The sequence below is a fragment of the Tinamus guttatus genome, unplaced genomic scaffold (assembly GCF_059628265.1).
Source record: "Tinamus guttatus ecotype Peru unplaced genomic scaffold, ASM5962826v1 Tinamus_guttatus_pri_ptg000052l, whole genome shotgun sequence".
Lineage (NCBI taxonomy): Eukaryota > Metazoa > Chordata > Aves > Tinamiformes > Tinamidae > Tinamus > Tinamus guttatus.
In genome coordinates, this window is record NW_028288586.1 from 11102746 (window position 1) to 11129508 (window position 26763).

Consider the following 26763-nt stretch of genomic DNA (forward strand, 5'->3'; position numbering starts at 1 on the left):
ATATAATTTCATTATTTTGAGGAAGGATTATAACCCGATTTATTCATCTTGGATAAACACCTTTTTCTTAGGCCTTTTAACTTGTCTGCTCAGAGACAGAGTTGCTCAAGAGGGAAGACAACAGGAATTTTTATATTTTAAAACTCCTCAAGAATATGCCTGTCTAAGCTTGTTACAGCAGCCGTCTGAATATCACCTAGCCAGCCTTTGAGACAAATTTGTTAGGTGAGATAAAATTGATCATATTCCTAGAGAAGATACTAGCAAATATTAAAAGCCTCTGATCAGTGCAATAAGATACTAAATCCTTATTTTTCTTTATACAGTTTAGGCAGATGGCTTGATTCTCACCAACCAGCAGCTATTTTCAATATTTCAGATTATCAGGAAAGGAAACGGAATATTCATAGACTTGAACCAAGATCACATAATTACAGGCCATGTGTGTTCATACTAATTGTGTAAATGTTTCCCATTTTTTTTCTCCTTTGAGTGTGGAGGGAGCTGGGATCTTACTGTTTTCCAGTAATTTAAAAGCACCTGGACATACACTGGCCTGTGTATCCCAAGCAGGGAATAAGCCTCTCCAAATGAATGAGCTATGCCCAAATTCACAGCTTTAAAGAGTAGATAGATCAGCACACAAAGTGTTTGAGGGCACAATACAAGCACAGCTTCTGCTTTCAATTATTCTGGTATGAACTTGATACAAATGAAAAGTGGCAGATTGAATGATGTAAGACTGAAGATTATCTGTAGCACAGTAATTGCAGAAATACCAGCATGAGTTTTCCTGTGCTCTATACCAGTATGGGTGAGTAGTCATTTCCATGTTCACAGTGCTCTGACCCTTGCAAATCATAGCAAAGAAGCAATCAGTATAGTCAGTTTTATGACTTGAGTACATGCCTAGAGGAAACAAGATAAAACTTCCAAAATGTGTACTGAATATCAGAAAGCCATTTCTGGAATCATTGCTATTAATTCTTTAGGATCTCAGTTTGAAATGGGCATTTAGAGATATAAGTCTCACCTGAGACCTCCACCCACCTCCTCTACCCACTGGTACCTGAGCTCCATTTAAGCTCAGGTCTGGGCCTCAGTCCTTGCCTATGTAATGCTGGAGGGAGTTCTGCTCCTCATCACCTCTCCAGTTGTGTCTCCCACTGTCCGGACTGGACTTCCAGCATGGCCCCGGAATTACATTGTAGCCCTGTCTCCAGATTGGACTTCCGGGGTAACCTCACAGGTCACGGACCTCTCCCATTACCCTGCTTTGTTTGATAATCACTGGGTTATCCAAACAAACCATCCCTACCACCAACCTGACCTGTTCACATACTGAGGACCTACATCCTGACCTGTTCTTTGGTTACCCTTGACTCCTCGCTTGTCTTGCCTCATGGAGTAGTTGCACTTCTACTGCCTCCTGAGCACCTCCCTGTGGATTGTCATAGGCCCGTAAGCCAAAATTTATGAACCACAGACAAAATCCATCCAGTTCTCCTGGCCATAGAACCTAATATAAAATTATAGACTCCAGTAGAGTTTGTATCAACATAGAATTTGCATGTGTGTTTTTTACTCCAAAGCCTTCAAGTACATCTGACAACTGTACCTTAAATGTTACTCACCCTGCTTTGGATCTTTTGAGCCTGGAATGCTGGCTTACTCTTCATACTGTCAGGTGTATTCTGCAATTCAATTCTTCAAAATATTATTTCATTTCAAAGATAGATTTGCAAATACTCAGCAAAAACTAGTAGTTCTTTACTAAAAAGGCATGTATCTACAATATGCTTCTAGTGTAACAAAGCTGAACACAGGGGATATATTTTGCAATAGTTATATCCTCAAAATCTTGTTATGTACACTCAGCTCAGTGGGAATATTTAGTAGCAAATGACACAAAAGTAGGTCCAAATATAAAGTTATTGCCAAGATTTTTTTTTGATTACCATAGAATTATTAGCTAAAATTATGACAAAAACGTAATAGTGGTGTTTTGTTTGACTACTAAATACTATCTATAGAACATTAGAAGTATTTTTTACATACCCTTTCCTTTTCAAGCTTCATAGTTGCACACCTGAACTGGTTCACATTTGCTTTCAGAAGCAGATCCTGCAGTCAGTAGCATAAAAATACAGTACATTTGAATTATCTACTAAGAATTTTCCATCTGAAAAAGCCCTGCAGTCCCGACCAGTGCACTAATTTGTTTCTGGTGAATGAAGTCTAGAATTCATATTGATATGAATTTTCATTCCTGGTGAAAGATTTGCAGCAGACAAGATTTTCTAAATAGTTCTACGTGGTTGTACTCTTTGCATAGAGCATCAGTCTCTTTGATAGGTTAGGAAACACATTACTCATTTAGAATTTGAGTTAAAAGCATCATAATTATTTATGGCACATAGTATCATAGACAGTAACTGTTTCAGTATATGTGACAAACACTTCTGTTGGTGGTGGTGGGTTTTTTTTGGGGTGCATTAGAGGATGCTCTGAGTACCAAGGATTGGTACATCCACAGTAGTAACTTCACTCCAACATTTTAAAGGGGGAAGCATAGGCAGCCAGTCTGCAAATTTCTATGGTTTTTTTTTTTTGCCTTTTTTAAATCTTTCTTTTGATTGTAAAGAAAAATACTAAAGTGTGAATCAGAGAGTAGGTTTTCCAATGGAATTCCTGACAGGACCTGTCCATAACATCAGTGCTTCCATAGGCTCACTAGAGTACAGCTTCCAGTGTTCTCTCATGCCTTCCTGGAGTTGTTCTGTCATGACGTGTACAGTGGCAGTCACTGCTTTTCCAAAAATGCAAAGAAACAAACAACAGCTCTTACTGCAGATTTCTTTTAGGACTTTTCTTGTTTAGCCGAATAATAATCTAGGGAATTGACCTCTGTGAATGCTTCGGATGCCTTTATGACATTCCAGAGATGAAAAAAAATGCTATTATTGCAGCTATAATTTCTGTGGTGGTTTTGCTTTGTTCCCTTTGTTCATGCTTTTCCTTCATTGAAGAATGTGAGTGGTGGTTACATTTTATAGTTGTCAGATTTTTGACAATCAGGCATTGTATTATCTTACTTTTCTCATGTTTCTAAGAAGTTTGTACATACAAATAAGGATACAGACAAATAAGCAAGTGCTTTCTGCATAATGTGGAAATAATAAAAGGATAAAAAATAATGCAGAATGGTTTGATAATGAAGTATCAAGCATAGCCAGTGAGATAGATAGACCTCTGAAAGAACACTGCAAAGTGTACCCCCTGAGAATATATCAGGCATTAAAGTATTTACTACAACTTGGGAGCAGAATTCAATGCTCCTTTCACAAGGACATGAGAATAGTCCAGAAACGTGATAAATGGTCTTGCACCAGCTAACAAAAGCTAGAGTAAGGCATTTGCAGAACGGAGGTGGGAAAGTGAAGATAGAAAGTCAAATCGCATGTGTTTTATGAAGCTTATAGTGTGACTGCATTGGATATGGTGATGACAGTGTGAGAAGCAGGAAAGAAGTGGGACCTGACATTTAATTAATTTCATTTCAAGAAGACGACAGCAGTCTGCTTTACCTATAACAGGAGGTATAGCAGGGATTCAGATCAAAGTTAGGATCAATTCAAATAACTAGATCTGTTTCTTTGTATGAGGACACTTTCTAGACCCTCCCTTCTCCTGCTCTTTTAACATACAGAGCATGTATTCTCCTTCTTTACAAACCATGACTTCCCACTCTCAGTCTGCTAAGAGAAAGAGTGAAGAGTCTGCAAGAACTCAGAGTCTGATGATCTTTCAGTAGTGGATGATGATTTGTGGTTATTTATCAGTTAATACAGAAAATAAAACAAATGTTGAACATATTTTGAATTTTGAAGCTTTAATTATTAAGCGAATGCCTTAATATCCACTCCTGCAGGAGTTAAAGAGCCACCAAACAATTTCAAGCCTGTGAACAGAAGAAAGTAATCGAGTTTCTCCCATCTTACAGGTTTACTTGCAAAATTTCTCACACACTATTTATACTGTGAATAAAAGGTGGACTTTGTCTCAAACAATTAGTATTAAAATAAGGACAATGGACAAAGGGTGATAGAACAGAACAGAGGACACCGACTCCATCACTCTAGAGAAAGAGTCTCTATTAGCCTCAAAAGCAAATTTGCTCCAGGTTTCTGGAGCAAGATTTCTGAAAACTGGAATGTATTCCAAAACAAGGAGTTTGGATCAAAGAAAGACTAGAATAAGAATATAATACACTTACTTCTGCTTTTCGGCGATTTTGTATTTTGATTTCCTCTAGCAGCTTTTTTTCCTTTGGGGTTTTGTAGGTACTTGGAGGAACCTATATTAAAAGGCAATAAACTTCATAATACGTGATATAAAACATGCCAAATGACTCATGCTTGTGGAGATAATCACATTCACCTATACTGTAAAATAGGTAAGGTTATTTTTTAAAATATTCCTTTCTATTTGTACCAGTACAGAAAATATGCACAGATTCCAGTCAGTTGGGATTGTCCAGGCTTTTCAGGCTATCCAATGTAATGCAAACCCCAAATAAGACACTAGAAAGAAAAAAAAATCTGGAACTAGTACAAGAAAGGCTAAAGATAAAACCTATAGGTCTTACTGAAGGGAAAAGTTGCTAGAAAGGGGAAATGCTGTGTTTGGCATGAAGTTCACTAAGTTCAGTTTCCTGGCCCTGGCAGGTGAATGAAGCTAAGCTGTGGAGCGTGGGCACTGCGCGTTGTAGTAGCTACAAGTTTACAGATGTTCCTGCAGCTCAGGAAGCAGACCCTTTCTGAGGGTTATTAATGTGCCTGGGAAGCTCCCTGCAGCTCAGGAAGCCTTTGGTTGGAGGCTGGAAGCTGGGAAGGAAGCTGGATAAAGCAGCAAAGAGGCTTGTCCTGTCCTTGTACTCCTCCAAGGTATCATGTTCTGCCACTAGTGGAGAAAGGAAATTGGGCAAATTTTTTTTTTCCCTGGCTCATGGTGGCTGCCCTTATATTCTTGTGAAGGGGGAATCACTGGAGATGTAAATTAAATATTTGGTGGTAGACGACTGAGAGGGCCTCTGAGCGCTATTCACAGTGCTGTGAAAGTGCTCCCAAGTCAGAGAGCAATTTGGATAAAACAGCCAGGAAAAAGTGACAGCCTGGCTGTCTTATGGCCCAGCAGGTGCATCGGGGAACAGGGAATGTGGGATGTTGAGTTAGGCTGAGTCTTCAGGGGCATTTCAGTATCTGCTGTCAAGCAAAAAGCTCTTTTTTGTGTCTTAACTCATAGCTCTTATACCTGATCAATAAATTTTGTCCAGAAGTAAAGTCTGAAAATAAGACTGGATGTCTCTTCCTTGTGTGGGTGAGACAGTCTGCCAGTTTACAGGACTTCTACTTACATATTTATCTTGCTAAAAATGTGCTAGCTCAATTAAAAACTACAGAAATAATTCAAGAAATCCTGGGAAAAATCTACAATCATTATTGTACAGAAGGTCAGGTTAGGGAAAAGCAGATCCCATTTAGTTTTCTCGGGCTATATAAAGCGCTATGTTTGGAAATACTCACGTACCTGATACACTTTCCACTGCCTTTGCCCTCTGACATCGTTATCGACAAGCAAACAAATGCACAGAAAAAGCCAGCAATTAAATGCACTAGTGAGACTGTGCAAGTAGTGCTGGGAGTTTTTTAAGTGAGGTAGAAGTGAAAGTGTTTCCCAGCAGTACCTAAGAATTTTTATTATGCTTTTATGGATGGAGAAATTAGAGCCCAGAGGACTTGCAAAGAGTTGCACGAGCAGCGAGTATCAGTGTATTTCTCTGTTCTTCCTAGTCATGTGCTTTACCTGCAAAACGGTGCTCATCTGCCAGGGTAAGCTGAAAATTTCTCTCCCCTCAGAAACTGCTATGCTTATTCTGAGTAATTTAAGGAGGAGACTTTTCAGGCAGCTTTATTTCAGAAATAATCCTAGCCTTGTAATTTAGCCCTCAGATACCATGGTGATAACAAGTACCACTCCGACAGACAGATAGACAATACAGCAATTACCCTCTATAAATCTCCTTATAGATGCTGGGTAGAAGAGGATGAAAAAATCACTAAATAAACTGTAAATTCCAGCAGTAGAGAGATCAGAAAGGCCTAACTGTACCCACTAAATAGCAACATGAACAAAAAAGGGCTGAGAATAAAAGGTTTCATGCTTGCTTCTCCCCTTCAATCCGTGCTCAGGCTCACTTATGCTTTCTAAATCTCCTTATACTACAAGTTTATTTAGGCAATGCCTAAATAGGCCCAAATAGGCACCACAGGACCTTGAGGAAGAGCAAAATGGCACGACCTACAGGCCTTTCAAACAGCCCCTGACACAGCCCCGGTCCTGCAATGCAACCTCCTTAACATACACCAGTGCCTTCAGGGCATAAAGTAGTAAATACCCAGGGAGTGACAAGTGATTTCTAAGAAATTCACTCAATTTTATTTAATCACGCCAAAATGCATGCAAGTAGAAATGCCCATATGGGATGAGCGGAGGCAGTTTTACAATGCCCACAGAACGTGAACTTCAAGAAGAGGCATGAGAGGGAAAATATGCAAACTAACTGATGAATAATCACTTTGAATTTTGGTAGTGATCACTCATGTATATATATATATATTTAAATACGGCTGTCTGATAGACAGTGGCAGGCTAATGCAATGCTTAATGTAATAAGAGCTTCTATTTTTATACATAACAAGATCATAAAGTTAAAGCATTATCTATATACTTGAAAACAAAATTCTCTTTATTGGCCATTTCACACATGTAATTATTTTGAACAAAGAAGCAACTCCACCCATGAAGCACAGATAAAATAATAAGGAAAATACCTAAAGCATCCACTAAAATTGACTGGAGTTACAATAACATATCTCAGAGGGGATATCATTTTTAATGACATTATAGCTTTTTAGAAACTCTAAAAATAAAATAATTGCATAACCTTATTATTCTATTACAGCGCTGATATTCAAGGGATGGATTTTGTTGCAATGTAAGGCCAAGATATCCAAGGGAGTCAAAAGGTGTCCAAATCCATTTGCATGTTATCACATTGAAGCACCTGTCTCCCTTTGCTTCCTTTGCAAATTCCAAGCTCAAGTGTTGAAGAATTGTATTTGTGAGTGTGTCTGTGTGCTCACCCACATGCTTGCGTGCAAAGCACGCTGAAGAGACTGTATACTTTAGATCAAGGGGTTTCATTATTAAATTTCTCAGTGAAATAATGTATTTCATGGAGGGCAGTCTAACATCAATGGAAAGGTGCCTCCCCCCTGACGAGTGACCCTTGATGATCACAACCTTCCGCAAGGAACACAAGTCAGTGAAGGGACCCAGCTCAATACAGATCACTGAGCAGGGCAACCGTCCCGTCCTGTGCAACGAGCCACTTCTGCAGCCCCCTCCTGTGAAGGCAGCACGTGCTAGTTTACGGGAGAGGAGCTCTACGAACCCGAGCTATGAGAGCCCTTTCATCCTACTCTGCATATTACCTCTACTGCAGAATACAAGGTAACCCAGCAGGAAGACCCACTTAAAGCAATACTTCTATTCATCAAATTGAATGAATTTCACATAGGAATGGAACCAGCAGTCATTGCTCATAATCCAAACACCTCCGTATTAAATCACACAGTTGTTTCAAAGTCCAGTAGCAACTATGCCTCTAGTGATTGTGACTGCAATATTCTGTGCTCATGTGCTACATGACAGGCTCTTTGGCAGATGAGTGAAAATCATGAGAAGAAAAAGATATGTCAAAAGTGTGACAATGTCATGAGAAAATGAAAGAAAATATTCTACAGGAGATTAGGGGATATAATCAGGAAAAGCCTTATTTTTGTGCATTCATCCCAATTACATACAGCTCCCTACTATGCAGTAGCCAAAAGTATGGTCTGCTCTCACTTTCCTACCTCATTTTTCCCATCTGGGCTGTCTTTTCAGTCTCTGCCAAAAGTTCAGGATCTAAAATGGTGATGTTGGCAACAATATGGCAAATTAAAGTGAAACTTAATTTGCTAAGATAGGTGCAGAAATGAGCACAACATATGTCACTGCTATGCTAATGGCCTGAGATTCACACAAGCTTTTAAATTAGCAGTCTTGCTCAGAATATAAGCCGCATTTAATATAATACTAACAACACAAAAGAACTTCAGTAAATATGTCTGCATTAAAGCAAATTTATTTTAAGAGGGGCTGCACAGCATAAAGATACTAAAATGACAGCAATATGACTCATTCCTATACTGATTAAGTAGTTATTAAATGCAGTTTTTCAGAGCTTGGTATTAAGCTGTTTCAATGTAAAATCCCATTAACTGTATAACACTCTACCATTAAATGGTTCTGCTATCCTAAGATTTAAGTGGTTTCTACAAGCATTCGACACATGCATTATTTAAAACCTAAAGTGCTAATACAAGGCCGCAGATAATGCCCAAAACTGTGACTTCCAAGCTCACTTCTCACTGTATTTAAATATAGATTATCTTGGATTCTTGATTAAGTAAGTCAGAGTTAGACAGTGCCTTATCCCAGTGACCCAACTTAAAATCAATGGTGTCCCCTCAGATTTATACATCTGCAACTGAATTAGAATCTTAAACAATTAGTAAAATAGAAACCTGACCTTTTCAAAGACAAATTCTAGTCTCAAAGATTGTGAGCAATAAGTCTAAACTGAAAAATATTAATTTAGGAGATTCAACATTAATGTAAATAGCAAGTAATAATATTCCACCCTCAAGGAGGAGCTGCAAACCTAGAGTACACATCATCTTCACCAAAATTGCTTTGCCATTTATTTTAGTGAGAGCTCATCTACAAACAAATCAGTCGCAGTTTATAAAAACTGACATTTGAATATCTTCTCTGATTCTTTTCTGATCTGACTCAGGGCATTATTCTTGTTGATCTGCCAAAGGTTGTGGATTTTCTACAATTATTTTGAAAGCAACTATTAACCACATCCTATAACTGTGCCCAAGAATGCAGGAAACTTATTATCTCACAAGGAATAAAAACACTCACGGGCTGACTTTTTTCCAGTGCTGGTATTGGCAGAGGCATAGGAATGGCACGAGGTTTAGGTACAGTCAAATTAAATTCCTTTGGCTGAGTGACCATTGAAGTCTTGGCAATGGTAGTACAATTATTTAATTTATCTGTGAGCTGTTCAATCACTTGCTGTACTTTTGGCTGCCATCTGTAAACAAAAAAAAAGACTCTAATTTTCTCTTTTTCCTTTTTTTTGCACATCTACAATGCACTATCTGAGCTTGACATTGGTGTAAATGCTCTCAACCATTCTGCTGATTCCCTTTCAACAAAATTGTGCCATGAATTTATACCAATGATATAGTTGCATTATGCTTCTCAAATTAAGGTATACTTCACTAATTGATGGATGCTAATCTGCTTTATTTGGACTACAGAGGTGTATTAGCCATAGGTTTTTCTAAATAAGCAGCTACATTTCCAGGACAATACTGTAAATCAGAAAAGCAGTTGTCACAAGCAAAGTACATACAAATAGAAAGACAACAGACAAACTTTGGTCTAAGTATCATCATTCTTGCTGTCTGGCACAGCAGACATAGATTAATCTCACAGCACATGCAATTTGCAATTCCAATTAAAAAAAATAGAAAGATATAAGGAATTTGACAGAATTAAGGAATGAAACCCCAAAACAAAATTCGGTGCCTGTGGGGCAGTTAAAAGAATTCCATTTTTTTGGGGGGGGCTTGTATGAATGTTGGAACTTCTTATCAAGAATGACAGGAAGGTGTAAAGTCTCAGGGTAACACATAAACAAGTGACTTATCACAGGGCTAATTATGGTATCAGCTTCATGTCAGTTATTTTTCCTCCATATGTGTCCTTCCCTTAAATATTATACATGCAAGGGAGCTTTCCCTGAATTAAAAAGTAGCTGACACTACAAATTTAGAGCAACATGTTTGTGTCTGTTACCTTAGCTAGTACTGTCATCATGGAATGAGGCTTAAAAATAACTTCTCAAAATAGCTTTGCTCCATTAAAATAAATGGGACTCAGTATTAACTTCCTCGATGTTAGAAAGAAAAGAAGATAGATTTAAAAGGATTTAAGATACTGAAATGATTAAAATGATCCTCAACCCCTCAAGGGAAGTTTCAAACCCAACAATCAAATATGGTCTTGAATTTTCGTGTATAACTTGCATTTACTTCTAGGCATAATGTGGGCTCTTTACATTGAATTTAACTGAGTGTGAAGGACAGCTCCAATAATCTTTATATTCATGAAATATGAGCAATAGATTAAGCATCTATGTATATACATATGTACATATAAAAAGTGTGTGGATGTGTTTGTATATCTTTATGTATTTGTGTCTGTATTGTTGTAAGCATATTTTATGATTGAAATGCCTATACTGGAATATATTCAGCCAAATTCTGACCTCAGATATATCCCTGCACTTCCAGTAGAACTCAGTGGAATTGCAAACATTGCAAGCCAAATTTAAATCACTGCATTTGCTAATTTGGCATAATCTAAGGAGTTTGAAAGGGTTAATAATACTGACTTTGATGAGAAGGTTAGAAATTGATGTGAGCTCTTTTTCAGCTGACAGAGTTTGCAGCACAGCTTTGTCTAACAGCATTTGCCATCATCTGTGGTAATCTATACTGCAATGCAGATGAGTGATTGCAGCCACATAGGTGTGCCAAGGACAGCAGAAATCATTCAGTCCTGGGTAAAAACAGCGAAGAAGTGGCACCATAGGCTGCAGTGTGACCTGAGCTATGGCTGCTGTTCTCCCCAGGAAAATTCTCCATTTGGCAAGGGCACTCATGCTGCTGTATCATCTCCTAACCAATGTGTGGACACACCCAACAGATTAGAGCATTTAAATCATTAAATGCTGCTGCAACTGTGTAAATAAATAATAATTTGGAAAGGGCTTGTTTAGTTGCTTATCTGATTTGCTCAGAAGGGTTTTAGGACCATCTGCATAAACAAGGCTGAGGATAAAACCAGGCTCTGGGAAGTTAAACATCTTTTTTTGTGTACTTAATGTTACACAGATGTTGAAGTGACTTGTGAGGTTGGAATCTAACTCCGTAAGACAAATGGAACCCTCCAGTTGTATTTGGAATATAAATGTGGCACTGAGAAACACTGCCACATTCAGTGGCACTGAGAAAGAGATGAACAACAGCTGGGAAAGGACTTTTCTATGAGAGAATCTTGCCTCTGGTTAAGTCAAAGGGATTATGATAGGCTCATGAAAAACAGTGAGTGCTCTGAGTGACAACAATAGCAGAAACACTTTAAAAGCAAACTGAATTTTCAGTGGAAACTTTCTCCAGGGTGTTGTGTTTAAGCTTTGAGGTCAACACAAACTACTTCAGCACTGCTTACCTTAGCAACGAGTCGATCCAGTTCTCTTTTACATAAAGAGAATCATAGAAATGACTCCATTCATCTTTTATCCATGTGTTCAAATTCAAGGTATTGAAGAAGAATCTAAGAAACTAATAAGATTAAATGTAATGAACTGAATGTATGATGTATATAAGACTACAGAAAGACAATTGGTCTAACTACAGACACTGCTGAAGAACTTGCTTTTTTATCTCACAGTTATAATCAAGTATGTTCTATATATCTAGCTTCTTCTTTATCCTGTTGGGTCAGATTCATGTCTTTGAGCCTTCTTTTATAAAACATTAATAGATACTAAAACATTTGTACTGTCCAAAACAATCTACTGGTTAAAACATGTGGGTGTTTTGATGAACCTTGAACTTGCTTCAACTATCAAGAAAGAAAAGCTTTTATTCAAAAATAAAGTAACTGTTACTGCAATACACTGATTTTAGTCTATGGTTTTAAACTCTAATATACCAATGGCAACTCTTAATTATCTGTTGTCAGATAATCTACAACACCCAGAAACATTGTGACCCTGGCACTGCATCTGAATTAGCAACTGCCTTTCAGTTCCCTGTGAACAGGAAAGGCAGAATTAATGAGGACTTTAATAACTGCTAGGCAATATGTTCTCTTGTTTTCTTCCGAGTTCACACAGAGGTGAGGAGAGGAGGTGAACAGCCTTTCTTTGAAACTTAAATTGTTCAAATGGCCTTTAAAGCCAAACAGACTTTTGCAAAACAGCCCTTAGAGTCAGCACCTGCCATTGACAGTGATAGAAATTCCAAATGTGAATTTGAACTTTTTCATTAAAATTCTTAGAAGTGAAAATATAGGCAAATATCATGCTGGAATAACCCCAATAATAGAAAAACAAAAGCAAAATAAATACCATTATGGGCATTCTTAGTTCAGATTTGGTATCAGTCCTGTCTTATCTGTGTTGGTTTCTGAAGAGCCATAAAGGAGTTTGTGCACTGTGGTCTCCAGAACTTTTGTTTCTGAAGGACTGGCAAGGAACTTATTAGTTCAGGTGCAAGGCCAGGCCCATAATGGCCCAGAGCCATGTGAGTAACTCAGAAAGAAACAATTCTGATTTGACTCTAGCTTCTTGCTAGCCAATGTTCCACAACTGTAGAAAGCTCGTTACTTGAAAACTATAGCCTAGTAACCATTTCCAGGAATTAAACTGTGAATTTAGTTTTAGTTTCAGCTATTACACTTTTGGAAGGGTTAGAAATCTAAGCAACAGCTGAAAGACTGAATGAGTATTAACACCTGAGATTCACGTTCTGGCCTAGAAAGTACCATTCTTCCCCCAAACTGCAGATGTGTAACTGGTGTGTTATCAACACATCCTTCAACAGAAGACATATTTATCCCTAAGAGCATGAATATAAACTAAATTTTGAATTAGAAAAGAAATTGTTTTATCGGTGCTTCTGGATTCAATGGGCTTTGCTAAGTATATGATAAGGGAATATGTTCCATCCCCCTGTCGAAAAACTGAGTTGTTCTTATGGAACATCTTTCTCTGCAGTACATGCATGTTGGATTCCATTTTTCACCTCGCATTTGTACTGCTGCAATGTAGATACGAAATGCTAAAAGACTAGACAGAATTCATATTCTCCGAGACAACTGATGCACTGCATATATACCACTTTCATAACAAAATTTTATACCCAGGTATCCAAAGTTTAGTTATGATTATGGACCGGGCAGTCATGGCTACTGCAATGATGTTCTTCCTACTCGGTTGAAGGCTATGACTATACTCAGAATTTATCAAAAATATGTTTTTTAAACCAATTCAAGCAGGTCCTTATAGAGCCATGGAATTAAAATGAACAGATATACTTAAAATAGGGCAGGCACTGAGGGAAGGAGCTAGTTTCAAATTTATGGTTACTTAGAAAGTTCACAGAAGAAGCTGCTGTGGAAGTACTGCAGGCTGCAATCTGAAAATCCTATATTTTTTTCACTAGCTTTCTTCAAGCTGAACTCTGTGTCCTGAGTTTTCCTTTTATGTAGCCTAGTCCATCCTCACTGGTCTAACAAATCAGCTTATTCAAAGCAACCTAACACCTATATGTGTATGTATATGTATATATATATACACATACTCAGATCATTTAGCTTTGAAAAAACTCTTTTTTTTTAAATTTTTTCTGTTGCCAGCAGCTTACAGTTAGTGATTTCTAGTGTTGTCTTTAACAGCTGGCTTCTATCCCTGCCTCTCCTGCATGTGTAGTTAGCTAGTGGTTATTAGCATTTCACACTCTGTTAGGATAAACGGGTAATTATGTGATTAACAAATGCCATGAGGTGCCTCTGTGGCTTACAGGAAATGGTGAACTGTGTAATCAGATATTACTGTTGTGATATATGCTTTGGTGTTCTGTGTTTGAGTCACAGCTGCCAGAGAAATGCTAAAATGAAGATGTGCCCCATGCACCACGCCAGGGAAGCCTTCGGACCCTGCCCTGGAATGGTTTTCCAGGCACTGCGAGGGCGACACGAGGGTTGCAAATGGCAACCCAGAGACTGCCAAGCATCAGTTCCAACCAAGCCTTTCTGGGCCAATGCCACAGTCTTGGCTTTGATAATCCCCACCACACGCAGTGGCAGAACTGGACCCATGAAGCCATACAACAATATTAACTTCTGCGCTGTGTGAACTGGATCATAAGGAAAATCCCATATATTTCAGTTCTGTCTTTGGCCACACGTGAGCAGGCAACATCCTGAGCATCAGCGGTCTCTGCTTTTATAGCTGCAGAGTTCATCTTGATGTTCTCACCACTTATTTTTCAGATGTTACCAGGATCAGTCTGCTTGGGGGAGCCACCGGACAGTCATTCTGGTAACAGCATTATTCTGCTTACTCCTCTTGCTGCTCTAGAGTAGTTTCTGAACTCACAGAGCATAAGACAGATTCACTTGTCTCTGGGAGAGGTGGAATTATATCAAGAATGAACTGTACACATTTTTACTACTTACTGATCATCATACATCACTGGTCATCACAAAACACAACAAGATCGCATAATTAAAGACTGTTTTGCAGTCTTTAACCGGCATAGGTGGGCTGAATTAATGTCCTGTTTTGGAGAATTTGCACATGCTCTGCTAATATGTCCTTAATGTATTTTTAAATGGTGAGATTGTATAGATTTTTCAATAGAGTGAGAAGTTTCCTTGTCTAGGATGATCTTAGCCAAATAAATGGTCATTTGCAGAGCTAAAATCTTTATATTCATCACACAAGCTTTTGACTCCAGAGTTCAGGAAATAACTGAAAGCAGCAGCAGACCCAGTTGCCCCATGCAGACCAGTCACTATCCAAGAATGAGATAATTTTGCCTGATCACACCCACAGCTATTTGGCAGTTGAGGAGGTTCCTGTTTACTCCTCCCTTCGTTTGTTGATTCTTTCCCTCCTAGTTCCTGTTCAGTTCTTCAGCTTTACCTGTTCAAGTACCTGTGCTACTCTACCCTTCAGCTGCAACACAGAGAGGAAGAGGAAGGCCAGGGGCCCTTAACAAGGCTTTCCTGCCTAGAAATTGTAATGGGTGATTATGCTTTGAGAATCCTTGATGGAATAAACGTGTCCTAGCAGGGTTTTGGAGCCTTTGCCATTATTTGCCTCAATTTTGACTTCTTTTGCCCACATGTCCTCCAGGGGCCTGATCTTGCCTGCTCCTACTTCATCAAAATAGCAATTATAATTCCCAGTTCTTATGGTGTGCTTTTCATTTGCAACTCACAAAGGTCTTTATATACAAAGGATTTCACTACTGTTAGCAGCAATCAGAATATGAAACAGAACAAAACAGGATCTTGAAAACTAAAAAGGAAACACTAGTTATTTTGTATTTTATACAAGTATGAAATTATAAAGCTGTTTTCTTCAACTTTTTATTTCAACCATCTTTTCTCTAACACGCAAACACCGAAATTTTACCACAAAAATAAAATAACAAGCATGAATGATGAAAAGCAAAAATAGACTTGAACTAGCAAAGCATAGCTAAGTTTCTTACTGATACAATCCTGCTGAGGATAAAAAATAGTGTTATATTCTTTGATTTTGTACTTACACAACCATAAAGAATTCCTGCATGCATTCTTAACATTACAAAATGAGATCTCATATTTTTCCTGTCCAAGCATTATTTTTATGCCTGGATATTCCACCTAAATGAAAATATTTAAACATGAACAAGTCACAGGGAAACGCTTAGACTTTGGTTAGAGTGGATTCCACCTTGCAGTCCTCTAAGAGAAAGATCTGCTCTCACAAATTGATCTCATTCATGTGAATAATCCACTTAATTTCATGAAGACTACTCATTATATCCATGAATTAAGATAATTCCAGTCAATGTGTGATGTTCAGAAGCACTTCTTTTTTAATTAAGGTAAATCTATTCCAAATAAATATATGTGAATAGTTATTTTGCACCTCAGCTGAGCTTGGATTCAGCAGTTATCAGAGGATATCTACAGGTCAGTATCCTGAAGGAGCATCTCAGATTTCTAACAACTTTAGGCTGTTGCTACGGCTGCAAATCTGCCTTCTGCTGTTTTTGTCTCTGTTGCTGGGGGACCAAATGCTGCTTCTAAATCCTCTGCTGCAGGTGCATTCATATAATCTAGCATCAGTTTGGAGACAAAGAACCCCTTTTGGTGCAAGAAAAGGAAACCTAGGTATGATGGTGGTGAGGATCTGAGAAGACCCTTCTGCAAAATTACATGTACGGGAAAAGAGTAGGAGGTGCAGAAGATCACATAATGCTGCACTTTCCCATCAGAAGAAAAATCATTCCAGGCAAAGAAGGAGAAATTATTTGAAATAAAGTGTGAGTGCACTGATGCTCAAGCCACATAAAGCTGGGTGAATGGAATCAAGGTAACCAGCACCGAGTGGGAAGACTGTGTCGCTGGCCGTAGGAGCTCAAGATGCATCCAATCCTGTGGCTTGTGTCTAAGCTGTTTATCAGAGAAGGCTCTGGGAGAGCTTTTTAGACAAAGAGTGATTTGTCTGTCTATCAGATTAGGATAATTTTTCCCGCCACTTCTCTCTCTCTTTTTTTTTTTTTTTTTTCTGCCAGTTAATGAAATGTATCATTTTTGTCTCTGAGCAGAATTAATAAGAGTATTTCATGGTAAGCTCATCAAAATAAAGTGTTTCTAAAAGCATTTTACAGACCACCTAACCTTCTTTCTCCCTGCATACTGTCTAGCAATTTCAGTCATGGACTGGGCTCTGCCATTCACATGAACATTCAAAGTAATCAGTATAAAGATAAACCTTGGCTTTTTGAGGACTGATTACCAAAATTTGCCTAGCTTCTGAATCTCACTTACACAGAAAACTATACAGCTGTTATTCAAGCCTTGTGTTTGGACATACTTTTAAACATCTGGATGACCAGCTTACAGTTTCTATGTCAGCAGTTATTTCATTTTTAGCCTATTTTTGTAAGAAAACAGGGCTTATGAGAAAACACTGTCTGTTTAGCCCTCTGACTGCCCATCCCTAACACAGAGGTTTTGAGAAAAAGAGCACTTTCAAACAGTTTGAAAGTGAAGCCAAAGATATTTCAATTTCTACAGAAAATTAGCAGACAGAGAAAAAAAATCCAAACAAGTGATTTGAATGAGAAAAAGGCAGGCAGAATGTTGCTCTTGTGCTTTCTCTTTAGCAGCAATGGACCGGCCAATTTCATATATGTTTTAACTGGGTAATTGGTATTTGCACAGCTACAAATTAGCAAATGTTTCTTGGGAAGGAGAAAAAGAGATGGATGGCAAAAATGGGCAAATAATCAAAGTAGTATGGGACTGTTCAGGAAAAAAAAAAAAAAGAGAATGCAAATCAGAAGGAACCACAGGTTTCAATGGATTCATTGCTTAAGGAAAAAGCTTATTCTGTTGCCCCAAAGTCAAAGGAAGAATATGAGCAGAACCAAGCATGAGTAAATTAGATAAAACTGTAATTTTGATTACATGATTATATGATCTGTAAGAATTTTAAATTCTCAGATAATGTAAAATACATTTTAACCTGATCTTTGACTGAACATGAGTTAGGCACACAGAAGATTTTTATGACAGCAGAATACTAATTTCTTATAAGGTAAATAGAATTTGACACTAATTTCTCAAATTAAATTATGCTAGGAATTGAAAAAAAAATCAGATTAATCAAAAACAATGAAGAGATGGTTATTATTTTAAACAAGTTTGGTACTTTTGTTACCTTATGCATTTTTGCAGTATCCAAAGATTTCACAATTCTGCTGAAGTGCTGAAGACCAAGCTCTTCTAGTTGAAAAGTGGCCAGATAACAAATAACTGTCAAAAGATACATACATTTAAAACATAGCAGGAAATTCTGGAAAACATATACCTTCTAATCACTATGCTCTGAGATTTGGACCATTATTACAATTTTAAATAGTCTTGAATAGTGTTTATTCAGCTGGGCAGTATAAGGGTTGACAATGAGAAATTATAATGTTGATCTTATGATCATTATTAGCACTGGTGACCTTATCGTGTGGCTCATATAGATCACTTATTTGTCTCTTGAGTCATATGTAAGCTAATTGCACAATTTCCTGGAAATTACAATACCTGAAGATCTGTGCATTTACACAAAAGGCATCTAAAAATATTGTTTAATCTAAAGTGATTCAGTGGGCCTTCTGAAGCCTGTAAATATCTATTTGCAACCTTGGGAGATCTGCCGCGGCAGAGTGTGGCTGCAGTAAGGTGGGGAGGAAGTGCCTGGAGCACAGAAATTCCCAAGTTTCACAGTCACCTCATCAGGCCAACCCCACTGCTAAACCAAGCAGCTCCATCAAACCCTGCTTGTTTGTTCCCATCCTTCCTGGCTTACTTCCTTGGGCAGGTACAACCATCCACACGGTCAAGTTAAACCTGATCATGCATTTTAGCCTGAAGCAGCTTCTTGATTAGGTCACCAAGTGGCTGTTAAACACTAAGAGAAGGTAGGAAATGGGGTCAGACTGAGCACAGAGAAGAGAGAAGACACCTGCTTTTTTTGGGTAGCAGCTTACACAGCAAGTACCTGCGTTATCATAGCTGGGCAGCTCTGGTGTTAGCCTGGCAAGAAGGCAGGAAGGAAGGGGGTCAGACAGCCCCTGAGAGACGGGGCTGGAAAGTTTTGGACAGGATTCAGATTTTGGAAAGAGCTGTTTTGATGTAACCAAAATTTTCAGTATAAGCAAACTTACTCTGACGAAACTGTATGTGAGCAGGGGATGTAAAAGAAAATGCTAATATTCTGTTTTTAGCATTCTCAGAGTGGATAGTTCTTCTGTTCCCAAATCACAACTTGTTCCATATAACAAAAATGTTATCAGAAAATATGATATTAAAATCCAGCATTTCATTTGCTCTGAAGTAACCATTTTGCAGAAAAAGTTATAATTTTTAAAACTCTGAGGTAGAATAGAAACAAATTTTTAAATTGTGGAATTCTCCAGGAAATAGAAAACGTGATTCTTACACTTCTCTCCAGCAAATACGGAGTTTGATACAGGAAGAGGCCCCCGTCAGTGCTGTGAGATTCTGATGGGTCCGTAAAGCTGAGGAGCTGCTGCATAAACCTTTCTTTAACTGCAATGACTGGGGTCAACCAGGCTTCACTTGCACTGAAGTACTTTAGATCCCAAACAGCGATGATCAGTAAATCCCGACCAGGATGCTGCAGCCAAGCCGGTGTGTGTTGTTAGAGACTTCTGCCTCATGCTCCCGCATAGCAACATGTTTAAGCAGTCTCAGTGCAATAAACATTTATCTGCTACAAGCTTTATTATATTCAAATCTGCTCACACATAGCAACAGCCTTTATAAGCAGCTTTGATCGTTTGAGTGTCAATGAAGCTTGGCAAGGGGAATCACAAGCAGCTTAAAAAAAATCTAAGCCAATGACCTTAGACTCTCAACTTGTTGACAAAGGAAAATCTTTGGGGGCCTCCCCTTTGCCTCTGATTAATGGAGGCCTGGAAGCAGACTGGTCCTGACAATCCAATTGCTGCAACACTCAGCTTAAAGGTACAATTTATGTGTCCCAGACACTGAAAAACATCGCTTTGGAGAAACGTAGACAATGGAGCATTATCATTTAGAACAAACTCAGTATTAATTTAATTTTATCCACAGTAGAATAGGTTCCTCTTAGTCTGATATTTGACTTATATTTGACCTAGCACTGTGACAGAAGCAACTAACATTTCAGTGAAAATTAATACTTTTAAAACACAAAATGTAAAGTTAATTAAATGCACCTATTTCCTTTCGAGGTGAACTACTTAAAATAAAAATGATTAGATTTTTAAAAGTGGCCACAAAAATTCAGAACATATACAACTTTGAGAGCCAATGACAGTATGATTTGGAATTCTAACTTCTTCAGGAAATTAATAAATTAAGTTCAGCATATCTGCATAACGTAATTTTTTTAAAAAATATTTCTTTGATGTGCTTCTCAACTACAGAAATAACCTTGGGAATACTAATTACTCTGATTAACTAGCTCATACAATCAGGTATAGTTGTATTATAACTGATTCTAACTAACTCGTGAAAGGAAGAGAAGTGACCTAGCTCATGGAGGGAAGACAGAGGTCTCCTTATGTTACGGTGATGACCAATAATGAAGGTTGCATGACAGAAACCTATGCATGGACAGAAGGAACAGTGTGGTCATACTGTGAGGGTATTCCTTCTTTCCTCAGCAGACAGCTTTTTCTTCAGCAGTTTCATATCTGAATGGCGTAGAAGAGAATAAAGAGAAGCCACTGAATAATATTTTTGAATTAACAGCCGAACTGTCAAAATACTTCTTCTAGTCCCTGCTGTTTTTTCCATCTGTAAATTGTGACTAACTTAACCTTCTGCAGAACTTTCTTCGGGGAGTATCCCATTAACACCTCTGAGAGTCGAGACTAGACACAGATTTCAGGATTTAGGATTTACATTGTAAACATACCAGAAAAGGTCCTAAATTTCATACTACATTAAACACCAGGACAATGCTTCAACTGTACTATAATATTAGCATCTTAACCAATAAAATAATATGTTTTAAAGTTAAAAAAGGCATTAAAAAACTTACCCACATAGAGATTACGCTCAGAAAACAGGCAATGTTTCCCATCCCGAACATAGAAGGCATTGACTACCACATCTAATAGGGGTTTATATTCTATGCATCCAGCTAGTGTTTCCATCACAAAATTTTCATCTGTCACATTAAGCGTCTATAGAGATACAAAATTAAAAATGATTAACGCATTCTGGAAAGAAAATGCTATCTGGGTGCAAAACATATCCAATCATTTTATGATAATCAAAACACACGGGTACTAAACAGCAGTGACCCAGGTAGGGCTGACACACTTCTAATACTATAAAAACATGGGCAGTTGTAACAAATTAATAACCTTTGTTAAGTAAAACGTAACCCCCCCCCCAAATTAAGGTTTCAGTTAATCTGCTGATGTGTGCATTTAATTACAAGGCCTTGATATGTGAGAGCCAACAGCTAATGCAATGAAAATGTGAAGTCCTTGAGCTATGAACAATGATTAACTTGGGCAATACCATGAGAAAGTTTCAGTAAGATTTTGATCTTCTAGTAGGAAATGTGCTTTATCAATAAACACCTGCTCTATACAGACCATGTCTGAGCTACTTGGGGAGCCTAAAAATTAAGGAGCTGGAGAGCAATTACAGAAAAGACTCTTAACTTCTAATATGTGAGAGTGTGATTATTTTCATCTAAACTTGGGAGTGCCAGGGTTCTTCTTCAGGAAGATGGTGGTAGATTTCTTATGCAGCTTTCCTCTGGTACCTCATCATGTTCCCGCAATACCACTAGAGATGGCCACTGCACTCCATTTTGGTCCTACCTCACATCCTCAGTAAAAAGCTTAAATACTTTTGAATTTTACAGAGTTTCACTCCTAATAAATAACCTAGGGAATTTCTGTTATTACATAAGATACACTTGCAGAATGAAGCACCTTTAAAATAGTGCAATAAAGTCTGAGGTCCAGAGCAATTTGTTATTAGGTAAACTGAAAAATGAGCAGCCAAAATATGACAAAATGACTGATATCGGTGATTCTTTGACCCGAGGAAGTGAACCAGGAAGCCAAGAAAAAAGCTAAGCGCATCTTCTGAACAAGTATAATTCACATTTGGTATATGATCTCTCCTGCACAGGTATAATCCAGTCATTTTCACTGCCAACAGCATTCCATTAACAAGATCTAGTAGATTTATGTTCCAAATTAGATGGAGGAGCTCAAAAGATCTAGCTTTGGTGCTGAAGTGTTGGAGTCAGTGGAATAGTTGTAGAAAGATGCCTTTCACCAAGATAACATTTTAGGTTAAAATGATGTCAAGTTATTTTTGTAGGCATTAAAAATTTCCTGGTACCTGTCAAAAGAGTACTGGACATGCCTCAACCTCTGTCCACTCCATCCTTTCCCAATAAGTATGTTATAACGCCCAAGGACCCATCGGATACTCTACATACAGTTGAATTTCTCACATCAGGAATGTCACCAAAGCTCTGAGATGTGGCAACAACTGAACTGCAACAGCATATGAGACCAGAGGTTCACCTTTCCTAGTAGGCTATCTCATTCTTGAAATAAGAAATGTCTGAAAGCTTCATTAGAGGTTGTTATATGGTAGGGCTTTGAGACTGGGCAAGTCAATGGCATTTCTACACTACACTCTTAATTCTTAAAGTAAAAATAATGTAGAAAGGTTCCAAGAGCTTTTTCTTAGGTTGTCTTCCAGAGGAAATGTACTTAAGAGTAAGTATAACTTTTTTTACCATTCCTGCATAGAAGACAGATTGGGTTCTTCACTTTTTGTGCATGCATCACTAGGAAAAATAGTGCCTCTGTATAATTGCCTCTCTCTATATGTATATATGCAGGCAAAATTACACCTAGGTACATTCCTGTAACTTCTTTACTGCCATTGGGACTGCACTAATATATCTGACTCTCTCTCTAGCAAAATTTTAATAAACATTGCCAGTGATACATGAACAGAAATAGAATCGAGCGCAGTCTCTGACTTTTAGATTGCTTAAGGCTAATAGTTAAAATGACAGAAAACTTTATTTCTACAATTGAAGTGAGCAGATATGACTGTGAATATATTCTGCGACCCAGATATGTAGGGTGAGAAGAAACAGAGTACATAAGGACATTGAAGCTTTATAAAGCTTGTTGGGCAGCTGGAGACTGAGTGAGAATAGGCAGGATATTGTCTACTTTCTTAACCAGGGCACTAGACAAAGGAGACCCAATAGATTGTGGCTGAGACGGCAGGAAAGTAAAAGAAATTTGTTTCCAAAAACTGAGCCAACAACAGTGATATGAAAAAGAAGCTCTGAAAAGAGAGTGAAAAAGAAGGAAAGGTAAAAGAGGAGACACAGAAAGGCAGAGGAAGGCACAAGTGGAAGAGGAAAGGATTGAACATATCTGGAAAACACACACACACACACAAAAAAGAGATAGAAGGAGTATAGACTCCATCTTGCTAAGCACTGAAAATTCTTGTGAGGCCCAATCTCACTTCCAAATATACCTTTTCTGGATGAAGATTTATGGAAGCTTGTTCATAAGTCTGGAACAGAAAACCCATTGCTAAATATTCAAATATAAACCCCAAATTTGATAAGAGCACATCTGAGAATGCAGGCAAACCCAAGCATCTGAAGGTCTAAATGAGAGAAAAACAGGTAGTTTCAATAAAGTAGGATTGAAACACTTTGCAGTGCAAAACAATGGCTCTTTGAACAAATGTGGCAGCTCATGAACTTTAGACATAGCTCTTCATAAAAAGAAAATCCATAGAGAAACTGGACAAAGTAGTTGGAAACCAGCCAAACAAAAACCCTCATAATTATCTTTGCTAGAAGTCTGGAAAATAAATTGTTGCCAAAACCTTCATTTGCTTAGAATCACTGCATTTACCCTCTGAATACCTTGATATATTTCAGTTGTATAAAATACTACAAAAAGAAAAGCTTTTAAAAAGTACTCTAGAGGGAGAAACAAAAGCAGACAACCAGATGACAATATTTATTCAGTTTATTTTCCTGTTCTGAATTAACAAGTCAATCATGAGATAGTTGTAGGACAAGCACAGAAATAACATATTTATTTTTATCATAGTGATTGGCAAAAAAAAAGTACATAATCATTTTATGGCCTTGAGCTAAGCAACAAGTTGACAAGAGGGGCAGCTTGCGGACAGCTGTGCTCCAGAATATTAATACTGATGGGTAACTCTGTGGGACACATGCCAAAAACGTCCTCTCTGCTTGTCATAAAACATTATCAGTTGAATCTGTTTTTAATTACAAAGGATACTAAGTGTTCTGCTTCTATGTCTAAAAAATTGAGCAGAGTTATGCAACCTACAGCTATGTCATCTGAGGATGAGATCTCATCAGAATTCATGAAAAAACGAACAAGAATGGGCAGGATCAGTACTCGGATATGAAAATTTGAGGGTAAGGCAGTTGTTGGTTAAGCAGTGCTAATCTATGAATCAAAAACCCAGCCAGTGCTTTAAAACATTTCTGGGATACTCTGTGCTATATAAATGCTGTCTTTTGTTTAAGTTCAGAGATCATTAAATATCTCTGCGTGATTATTCCAGAGGTATTAGGCTATCCCTGGTGTCCTGAGCAAATTTCATCTATCTGTCCATATATCCCCTTTTTATCCCTACATCTGAAATCATGACTCCTTTGGGAAAGTAACATGTTCAGAAAAGTTGAGTTCTTGTACTAATTTCTAAGTGCAGTCCCTCTATGTACCTTTACGTCAACAGGATTTATTTCAGAAGTGGGATAAATGGCCCAGGAACATAGTACAATATGATAACAGACTGTACTTTTTGTATGAATTTCTCAAAACATTTTACAAACATTAAGTTTAAAGAGATTCATTTTGGGTAATATTATTTTGCATTTACAGGAGCTACAGTACGATGCAGACGAGATTTGCCCCAGGTGACACGCTAAGTCACTGGTGGCAAAAAGAAAAGAATTCATAAATGCTGCTTCCTATGTCTTTGTTTTGCCTAACAGATCATGCTCTTACCTTCTGAATTACATTTTACCTCATCTGTTTCTCTGAAACCACTAGCAGCTGGTTATGCTTTCAAGTATCTTGTATGAGTCTTTCAGCATGAGAAGCGCTAGACAACTTACAGCTGAAAATAACATATCAGGACAATTATTGCACTGAACATTTAAATTTAACAGAAGGCCTAATCTTAATGGACAATATATTTCCTGTATGCCTAAGAAACAATCTCTATCACTAATGTCATATGTTACTAATTCTGTTTTGTTGTGTAGAGTATAGTAACTTCATGGTAGATGAATACCAGATGGTCCAGTACTTTTAATGTTTGGAACCCTATATCTTACAGTGCTGAGCAGTGTCTACACGGGATATAAGTAAAATACTATGTGTTCACAATGTCATTCACATAAAAATGACTGAAAGTGTTTTCTTTATGGCCCTGAATTTCAGCTTCTCTTGATATTTAAGGTGTAAAAGAGTGACCCCATTTGTGAAAAAAGTGCATCATTTTGACTCAGTATGTGTTTGAATATGTGCGCACTGGCATTGCCTTCTCCTTCTGAGAAATACCTAATGCCCTTAGCCTGCTTCCTTGGGCATTTCCTTAGTTGTGGCTGGGAACCTGCCATTTAAGAAAGAAGATAATATTTGATGAAAATATAGTTTTCACCTCCCGAGGGCTCTGAGTAATATTTTGTACCAAACTCGACTATTTCTAGACAGAACACACTGATCTTGCAGATGTGGTCTGATTAATTTACAGCTTCAGATTCCAGTACTAGTCCTCTCCAAGGGTCTAATCAAAAGGCTGCTGAAACGAAAGAAAAAAATCTTATTGACTTCACTAGGTTTTGTATCAGTCACCAGAACTCAGTCCTGTCTCCCCTGAAGCCTCTGAAAATGCTTTCAGTAATTTGAAGGCAGGGAAAATAGGATCTTAGGATATAAATAGGAGAATGTACTGCTTCTACTGTTTACATGGTATTTTATGGTCAAGAACAAGTATTTTCATCCTTACATGATAATGCTAACTGTCTTCAAGAGGTATGTTATGGCTGTTTTCCTTTGTATTTGATATCTAATCCCATGAGCTGGACATTGCAGAACCATCAGATTTAATCCTTTCCTTACCAGGATCTTAATCTGCATTTATATCAGTAACCAAAAATACAAATTAGATTTGTGTTATTTAGTACGGTTTTTTTTTCTCACAGATATCCAAGAATCTTCCATTACATGATTTTCTTATTTAAAACTAAATCTCTGACTTCTGACATCTGCAGATTTTACTCCTAGTTAGGAGTGGGCATATGTGAGACATACAGATGAACCAATATAAATGAGAGCTAGGAAGAGTTATGCCAAATTACACCCCATGCTTGTAAAAGAGAGCTCATAAGCAGGTTCATCTTGCCAGCAATACAGGAGAGAGAAAGTGGTAAAACAGTGAATTTGTAGTGGCAGCTCTGATTTTACAGAAGTAAGCTTTTTAGTAGATTGGATTTATAAAGGTCAATATGACGGGTCTCATCCTGCAACTGTAATTCAAGCAAATAATTTCACTGAAAATGGAGAGTTATTTGCATGGAGAAAGGCACAAATACTGCATGTGGAATTCTGTATTAAAATATGTCTCTTATTATCAGAGCAAAAGCATGATTCTAACAATCACAAAGAAGGAAAAATGTCTGTGATACTTGAGTTAGGCACAAAACTTTTTTTCCCCCCAAAATGAAGAGATATAGTCTATTTTTATATTTCTCTGCTCTGACGAAATGATATTCATATGCACAATACAATGGTTGAAGGGCCATTCTGGACATGGATCATTTTTGATATTTAATTGAAGAATACTTAATATAAAGAGGGGGGTTACACAAGAGGAAATAAGCTATCAGCAGAGCATCAATCAGATGAGAGGAGCATTAAAATGCATTTAGGAAGATAAACAAAGAGAAGCAGTGTTGGGAAAACAGAAATAGAGATGCAGATTTGAACACGAGTATCAGTAATTTAAAGAACCATGACAGATTTAAAGAGTTATTTAGCTTAATGTGTTATTCAGGATAATTCAAACCAAATTCTGTTTTAACATAAATGAGGT

The 26763-nt window shown here is 37.7% G+C and overlaps 1 protein-coding gene across 1 annotated transcript in view; it reads right to left on the minus strand.

Moving 5' to 3' along the window:
* CFAP99 (cilia and flagella associated protein 99) overlaps nucleotides 1-26763 on the minus strand; it is a 53562-nt gene that overhangs the window by 19369 nt on the left and 7430 nt on the right. Inside the window, exons 3-9 of the mRNA XM_088540050.1 lie at nucleotides 20648-20792; nucleotides 17762-17856; nucleotides 11482-11594; nucleotides 9100-9274; nucleotides 4277-4357; nucleotides 2059-2124; nucleotides 1635-1694 (exon numbers count right to left, since the gene is read on the minus strand). Coding sequence (XP_088396176.1) covers nucleotides 1635-1694; nucleotides 2059-2124; nucleotides 4277-4357; nucleotides 9100-9274; nucleotides 11482-11594; nucleotides 17762-17856; nucleotides 20648-20792 — 735 coding nt within the window. The remainder of the gene's footprint in view (nucleotides 1-1634; nucleotides 1695-2058; nucleotides 2125-4276; nucleotides 4358-9099; nucleotides 9275-11481; nucleotides 11595-17761; nucleotides 17857-20647; nucleotides 20793-26763) is intronic.